Genomic DNA, 8,699 nt, shown 5'->3' with positions numbered 1-8,699 from the left:
TATATATCTTTTAATTGGTGGTTCGTTTTCTCGTCAGACAACGTAGAAATCACCCAGTCATTCATCTTCATGCGAAAATAAGAAATATTTTTTTTCTCGCAAATACAGCCTGGCATTGGTCAAGAAACTCTCGCATTAGCTGATGAGTTTGTGCAGCGGGGATTTTCCGTTGTAATGCCCCACTTGTTCGGACCTTTAGGTTCCACAAGTGTACTCGGTAATACCGTGCGTGTGATGTGCCTGCGTCAGGAGTTTTATTTGTTCCAAAGCAACATGACGAGTCCGATAGTGGACTGGTTGAGAGCACTGTGTCGCAAAAGCAGAGACGAGCATAATGTGAAGGGCGTCGCAGTTATTGGAATGTGCCTGACAGGGAACTTTGCTATTTCTCTCATGGCAGATGATAGTGTCCTTGCTGGTTATGCGAGTCAACCTAGTTTGCCAATTGGCAACCCCTCCGCATTACATATGAGTGAAACAGATATTGAAGATATCAAAACAGCCTTAGACAAAAAAGGCCCAATGATGTGCGGCAGATTCGCTGGGGACTGGATGAGCACGGGAGAAAAGATGAAAACGATTGACAAGACTTTTAACCAGGACGGTAGCCAGCGAATTGCCATAAATACGCTGCCTGGCAAAGGTCATGCCATAATAACGATTGATTTCGTTGATGAAGAGGGTCACCCAACGAGAAAGGCTCTGGATGGCGTGATGGACTACTTTGGTCGTACCCTAGCGTGCTAGTCAGCAAAATGACGATTGACCTTCTAACAAGTTGGTCGACTGGAGACACGAATGACATCGATGATTTTTTGTGACTAACAATAAAAAACATACGAACATATGCAGTATGAAAAAGATATCGCGTGGCAACGAGTGCACATACACAGCAGGAAGATCCATACTTATCAACGTAATTATCTTTTAACTTTTTGAAGACACTATCTCATATAACCAGTCAGTCAAGGTTTGATGGCTTAAGAACTTGTCGGGTGAAAAGGTGCTCATCCCCTTTGGCTATGAAAACATTCGATGCGTGCCAATAACAGCACAATACCACACAAACCCAGAAAAAATCAGATGAGAAATAGGTATTCTCGTTGTCGCGTGCATTCATAGATAAAGACAGAAAATCTTTGCTGGAAGTATCATTTATAAATGAATGAAAAGTTAGTTTATTTGCTGCGTACTATTATACAAACCGAAAAGGTACGGACTTGTCTGCCATTTAACGAAAAGCACTTGTGACGCTGTATAGCCATTTTATATCTGTTCAGTTTCAGTACGCATTACGCGCTAAATTGGCCTTCTGCTAGTCGCAATATGTACATTTGACTATAACGCACGTATATCATTCGCGTCACGAGCTCAAATCTATACTTCAATTCTGGATGTACAATTGTTTCTGAATGGGATGGTTGTCCTTTTTATGGAAAATCTCTAGCTTCTGGTTGTGCTTTAAATGGCTCTGCGTTAGTCACCTTCGACTATATAAGTTGACCTGGATGCATCTACTGCAGCCGTCAAGACGTAAAGCTGTTTGTTCGTTGTACCCATTGCGAAATACGCCTTCGCTTAAACTTGCCGTGACTGTCGGGGAGCTGATTCAGTGTATATGAGTGCAAACTGGCAGTATCAGAGTTCCTCAAGCGTCTGTGGGCTCTCACTTTCAAACGATATTCGTCTGCTGCTAAATTAGTCAACTCTTCACTGTGCTGTAACTCCAGATGAGTTCCCTGACTTGTGCATATTTTCTGGAAGACAGTGGCTGTATCACTGAGTGTAAACCCGGGTTTTACGAATCGGATAGTACTCTTCACAGCAGTTGCTGCATTGATCCTTAACTCCCTATCCAATTCGTGAAGGTATTCCCGTGCTGCTAATTGCGTATATAGTTGCTCGCAATCTCTTCCGTATTGTAGCGTGATGTGGTCATATCTGTACTTGAGATGTGGATTCCTTTTGGTAGCGATCACACACACAGTTTTGGCTATTTGCGACCGTATCCTGTGCAGACACGCAAGTGTGTCTGCATGTATATATGCCTCGCAAATGTTTGATATGGCATTGATATTCCGCTTTCTCTGTGAAGTAATCAAGTACAAAATAAAAGCCGAATCTTGCAGTATAATGTGCTTATTAATGCGTGCTATCTTAGTGGTCTCAGCATCCCACAGTTCGGAAGTGGCGTCACACCATTCGGCTGTTGTGGCTGGTTGGGAAATTATGCTTTCTCGGGCTGAATCATAGCATACGCTGCTAGCACAGGTTTCCGACATTGCGAGTATATGTAGGTGAAGTACCCGTGAAATTATCCTCAAAATCACGTTCGACTTTAAAGTACGTGTTTTTGGCGTTTATGGCGATATGCAAGTTGTGCGACAATGCAAAAGTGAACTATTGATAATACTGTTGGGCATTCAGCTTGTTATGTGTATATTTATTATGAATTTTTTTATAAAAACATACTTCAAATATGTATATATTTTATTTTCTTAAAATAATATAATATTAATAAGAATATTTAAAGGCAACAACTCTGAACTCTCAGAGGGCCTGCCGGCCTGGCCCTGGGCCTGAAGGGCTGAAGGCCTGAAGTTCCTGAACACTGAACAGCAGAACAGGTTGAACTCCCTAACTCTGAGAGGGGAGATTTACAAAGAGAGGACGAATACGAACAACCGGAAGACCGGATTCTAAGATTTAGTCGCCGTCTGGGGTTTGGACTATGGAGTCTGAACACTTTGAAGTTTGGACCAAGCGCCGCCAGTGAAGAAGCGTCAGTGAGCCAGCAATGGGGCCGGTATTTCCTCTATGCAGGTCAATATTGGAGTTTTGACAGCCCCAGCCCCCAGGGCCCAGGCCCCAAATCTCAAAAACAAAACAAAACAAATACATGCACATTCCTATTTGGCATTGCTTTTTGATGTGTTTTTAGAATAAAACAAAAACAAAAAAGATACCCCAGCACCCAGGGCCAGTAGTGGTCTAAAACTCTAAATAAATATAAGTGATGAAGAAGCAGATGCGAGTTTGCGACTTGTTGGGAATAATAGGATGTGGACGGTGGAAGATTTAGATTAGAGAGTTGGCAAATGCTGGGCAAATGGCAAGTTGGCATTTGGCAACTCTCACTCTTCTCGTGCCTGTGGCCCTGTGTGAGTGTGACTGTGAGTGTGACAGGTGAAGACTGTTGAGAAGTGTCGACTGTCAAGTGTCAGCCCCTTTTAAGGGGGGCAAGCGACCAGCGACCGTCGACTCGTTCAGGCGATCTACTTATTTTTGTTTTTACAAAAACAAATAGACTTAAAAAAGACATCTAAATATTTAACTCTGGTCCCTGGAGTTGATTATTATTTTATTAGCGAACAGGATATTTTATATATTTTATAAAAAATCAATTTTTATTTTAACCAATTAAAGAAATTTTTAACGTTCTACGTATGTATGTATGAAAAATATATTTAGAAGCACGATTCCGGCGTGAACGGTTTAAGTTTGGAATGCAATTTGTACTATATTTTAGAAACACTACTAATGTAGACTGTAGACTGTAGAGTTTTCATCCACGTTTGTAAACCCTACACGGTTACTTTTTATTGTTGAATTTTTAAAAACCGATCATGTACTCGCCCTAAAAGGATGGGGGAAGCTGGGGTCTGGCCGCCTGGTGAGAGCACATCTGTGTTTGTCGTTTTTAAATTTTCTGTCTGCGACGAAAGGTTTAGTACACCGGTTGAACGGGGAACCTGATACATCAAGAAAACAGCTTTTAGGCTTCCTTCATCCAGTAAAAGGCCTTATATAAACGGAAAGCAATATATGTTTTTCATCGGATTCGAAAAAAACCCGTTGTATATCGTTGAATACATTGGTTTTTGCATCACCATCGCTATGCTTCCTATGGCCCATTTCTTCATTCTATCGATTACTTAGCTACTCTTATAAGCATCATACAGAGAAGGTGCAGTGCTTTTACGATATTTAGTTCTAAAGTCAACCTACTGGGCATTTCAGTCATTCAATCGATTGCGATTGCATGCAATGATGTGTGACGGTGTGAATGGTGCGAGTGAAACTTGTGCAAACTCGCTATGATCGTAGTAGAGGATTGGTAACTGGGTATGACCTTATAGACAATCACTATCAACATAATCAAGGTCCTATACCTTTACAGGATCTCTATAAATCGTCTATACACGCTTAGAAAGATCGATTCTCTATGCGCGCAGTCGACTTGCGCGGTAGGAATGTAGACCTTTAGTTTTTTCCGACAGCGCTTAGAAAAACTTTCTCAAAAAATTGAGCGCTAAACAATGTTAAAACAGACCAATGCGATCAGAGTAGAAAACTGCTCAGCAGAAACTGCCCGTGAGTACCTCCATAAATAGAAATAAATACAACGGTTTTATTGATTATTTGAAGTTTTGAACCCGACAAGAAAAAGTCAAAGTGGAACAGTTGAGAGCAGCAGCTAATACTTGATAATAAATAGTTGATATTTCTTGATAATAGAGTCAAATAAAAGTGTGGTGTGCATAGTGGATACCGTATGTACAGACGTACTTTACAAATTGCAAAACAAAACTTAAAAAAAATATATGATAAAAGAACTTCAAAATAGTAATAAATAGAGTAAATAGACGATCTGAAATTGACAAATTCGAAACTGAATATGTGCATAGACATATCAATTGTAATTTAAAAAATATAAAAATATAGGAAACTAGTATGTAAATAGAAATAGACTATGTATAGTACTGTATGTAGTTGTGCCAAGATGTCTGATCGTGAATATGTACTACTAAATATGTACTAGCCGTCAACTCTTATATTAAAAAAATTGAATAACTGAAAAAAAAAAAGAGGTTAAAAAAAATAAAGCCAAAAATACGATACAATACATAATTTTGTTTTTTATATAACAATTACATAAATACTTTTTTAATAACCACAACCAGGTACGAGCATGTTTTATTTTAAACAAAAAAACAAAACAAAAACAGGCTTCTCTTATTATAATAAATATATACTGGCGGGTGGACTGGGGTGGAGTAAATATTTATTATGTACATATGTAGTTGCAACCGGTTTTTTCACTTGGTTTATTAAAACTAAACAAAAAGCAGAAATGTATTTGTTTAAAAAAATATGTACAGTCAAACCTCTTTATATGACCACCTCTTTACGATGATATATCACCAATTTTTATTTGGGCCAACCCCTTCAAATTCAATAGGTTACTGCCTGTCTACAGATAAATGCCAGCCACCGGAGGACAAGTCAGATCAGACAACTACTGAATCAGATACAATGCAGGAAGACGACGTGACACAAGCTACGCCTAAGCAGGGTGCAGTGTCTAATGTGAATGGAGCATCTCATATGATGATGAATAAGCTCACTGGAAGTAAAGAGAAGAAGGCATACCCACAGGAACACTGAAGAGGGTCAATCTAGCAAATAAAGACAAAGGAATTATCGTGCGCGCAATCAAGCAAGTGGGATACAGCTTTGACAGTCAAAGAAGCCGTGCGAGCTGCGCATGAATCATTCGGTGTGCGTGTGACAAACCACGCGTTCGAGAAACGTTTGATTGAGTGGGTTAATAAGGTTAGAGGAGCTGGTTCTAGTGTAAGTCAGGGCTTGATCGTCACAAAGGGAAAGGACTATTTAGGTGAGAACGCAACGTGAATATAGGAGCATATTTGAGTTGTATTGCGCTTGGAATAGCTCCTGATCTGTTTATAGGTCAGACCCCGAACCTGACAATAAGAACCTGACCCAGGCTTGTCCACCTCTTTATATGACCAAATTTGACCAAAAACGGACATTGGTCATATAACGAGGTTTGACTGTGCAGTATTTAAATATTTTCGTTTGTTTCTAAAAAAACATATTCATTGACTGTCATAATGTTAATATTAAAAAAAAACTCGTTGTCGAGAGACTGATCAGTATTTTTTTAAATTTAAATTTTCAGTATGTAGTCAGACTGATAACTGACAGTTGAAGAGTGCCTAACTGCCAACCTGTTTCTTGAGATGAGTTTAAAAAAAATAAAAACCCCCTCGCGTCTCGCCACACCCCCTCTCAATAGAATTTGTTTTTTTTAAATAAAACGTGAACAGAAACACGGGGTGAATTTATTCATTTTGTAAAACTAAATATGAGCCAGTGTGAAGCCGGAAGGGGTTGTTTTGTTTTTAGTAAAAAACATAACAAAAAACAAAACTATACTATAAAAACTATAAAATCTGTTGACTCTGAGACTGAGAGTCTGAGTGACTGAGTCTCGTTTCTGTCACTTTGACACAGTGACTTTCGACACTGTGTCACCGTGAGTCTGTATGTTGCTTGTTTTCATTTGAAAAAAACAAACTGAAATCTCAAATACTGTTGAGTTTATTTTATTTTAACACCCTATCCATATACTACGGGGTACAAATCGGGCCGAAAATTAAGAAGCGTTCCAGATTGTCTATATCCGGATTTCTATTCAATCCCTTTTTGTTGTTGTTGGCACATTTCCAGATTAAGTATTTCCTAAATGACCTGCAAAGGAGCCAAGGTCGTAGTACAAGTAGAACACCTTCTATACTCGGGAGTCTAACACTACATAGGAATCCTCCAAAACACGATTATTGCATCTATATATGCATAATTAGTAAAGTTTCAATGTTGTCACGTACAGATATTGTCAAAAAAATATCGTTTATGCATTCTTACAACCGTAATGCATGCTACAGTTGCTGTAATCGAGAAAAAGTGTGTTTACGCCAATTGATGTGCCATGCAATCGATTGCACGATGAATCTCAATTCCTAAACTTTTGGTCAAAACTCACTACATATTCACCCACAAGTGATTACAATTGCACGTGGATGGTGCTTTTGAGCAAGTATAATAAGCCCTCTATACCACAATGATAGGTTCTAAACTACGAATACTTGCATTTGTTATATATGAGAACCCTCAGAAAGTTCAAACTGCTAATACGCGACATGGAAATCCAGGATTTGACATGGTCGAAAAGTGCACAAGCCTGTTCATAAATTGATACATAGCTGTATGAACAAGGAGAGCTATCAACTTGGCGCCTTTGCATTTTTTTTTGAAATGTTTCTAGAAAAAGTCGAGAAACAAAATTAGGATTATATCCAAAACCAGATATAATGAATTAGGTTTGCTACTTAAAAATCAGGTCCCCTTTGTACATGGATGGGGTGTTAATAAAAAGGCCCAAAATACAGAGGGGAGGGGAAGGGAAACAAATTACAATATCAGCAACCCTAATTTAGCCTTCGTTTGTGGTACATTCTCAAACCCGATTGTCGTAATTGAAAAAATATACTATTTGATATTTACGAAGTGTTTGGGACTGTAGTATAGGTCTAGTAGAGCTCGGGGGGTTTTCAAATCGTTAACGACATACGATATTTCAGTTCGCCATACACGATATAGTGTTGGGCCAATGTGTATTATATTGGGTCAAAATGTGCCTATACGTGTATAAAATTTAAAAGTGCAAAATGCAAAAAAAAATCAAAAAATCCAGGGAGGACCTCAAAAAATATACAAAGTAGCACATCCGAAACACGTGAAGAGGTCTGAACTTTGAACTCTGAACTTCTTTTATTTATTTATATCTTCTGAAGTGCTGAACTTCAGAAATCAGCTGGTCAGTGAACTTGTGAAGTTCAGAAGAAGAAAAAATACGAATTGAACTTTGATTTAGGAGTAGTTTCAAATCCGGTTTTATAGAACCAGATAAATATATTTTAACGGCTAAAACTTCGCTAATTTTGAAAGTGTATGTATTGTTCAATTTCATTGGTGAGCTTAAAACAAAAAAGGAATCTATACTCTGAAGTCTGAAGCTTCTGGAAATCTGAATCTCGGAGCTGATTGTTTTTTTTTGGTAATTTTTATAAAATGGCTTCAGCCCTACTCTAGAAGTAGGCCTGAGGGCTGAGGCCTGGGGTCCTACTACTCCTAGTAGTGAATAGTAGTAGAGAGTGGAGTTGGGACTTGGAACATGCACGAGGTCCTGTCTGCCGCCTTCCTGGGCTTTCGTTATGACGACGTATCGTAAACTAGATTGCTACTCCGATATATCTCAATGGTAACCTTTATTATGCCCCATAGTCCTATAGACGTCTTGCGACCAAAACTATGCCTGACGATATAGATACAGATATATAGATATAGTTACACATATAGAAATAGACATATAGATACCGATACATAGATATCGATACACATAAAGAAATAGATATAGATATAGATATAGATATAGATATCAATATAAATATAGATTAGATATATAAATACATATATACATATATACATTTATCACATGTATATACATATATACATACCTACAAATATATATATATATATATATATTTATATATACATATATACATATATAAATATATACATATATATATATATATACATACATACATACATACATACATACATACATACATACATACATACATACATATATATAGTAATATATGTATATATATATATACATATATAAATATATATATATATATATATATATACATAAATAAAAGGGTATACATACCTACACATACACATATAAACATATGTATACATATACCATTGACACTATCTGTGGACAAACCAGATGTGAGTTCCATGTTGTAGCGTGTCTATATGGT

The 8,699-nt window shown here is 37.7% G+C and overlaps 3 protein-coding genes across 3 annotated transcripts in view; 2 read left to right on the top strand and 1 right to left on the bottom strand.

The window, feature by feature from the left end:
• SARC_09172 (hypothetical protein) overlaps positions 1-852 on the top strand; it is a 2,742-nt gene extending 1,890 nt beyond the window's left edge. The window contains exon 2 of the mRNA XM_014296820.1: positions 109-852. Coding sequence (XP_014152295.1) covers positions 109-747 — 639 coding nt within the window. The 3' untranslated portion in view covers positions 748-852. The remainder of the gene's footprint in view (positions 1-108) is intronic.
• A 289-nt stretch (positions 853-1,141) lies between these two features.
• Positions 1,142-2,401, bottom strand: SARC_09171 (hypothetical protein). Its single transcript, XM_014296819.1, has one exon. It carries the CDS (start codon positions 2,280-2,282, stop codon positions 1,527-1,529), a length of 756 nt encoding a protein of 251 aa, XP_014152294.1. The 5' UTR covers positions 2,283-2,401; the 3' UTR covers positions 1,142-1,526.
• Positions 2,402-5,193: 2,792 nt separating this feature from the next.
• On the top strand, positions 5,194-5,949 carry SARC_09170 (hypothetical protein; the record flags this gene model as incomplete). The annotated part of the gene is made up of 1 exon (XM_014296818.1): positions 5,194-5,949. The coding sequence occupies one exon, from the start codon at positions 5,194-5,196 to the stop codon at positions 5,446-5,448; it is 255 nt and encodes an 84-aa protein (XP_014152293.1). The 3' UTR covers positions 5,449-5,949.
• Between the last annotated feature and the right edge of the window lie 2,750 nt (positions 5,950-8,699).

This window comes from Sphaeroforma arctica (assembly GCF_001186125.1).
Source record: "Sphaeroforma arctica JP610 unplaced genomic scaffold supercont1.901, whole genome shotgun sequence".
Classification (NCBI taxonomy): Eukaryota; class Ichthyosporea; order Ichthyophonida; genus Sphaeroforma; species Sphaeroforma arctica.
This window is presented reverse-complemented; position numbering and strand designations above follow the sequence as displayed.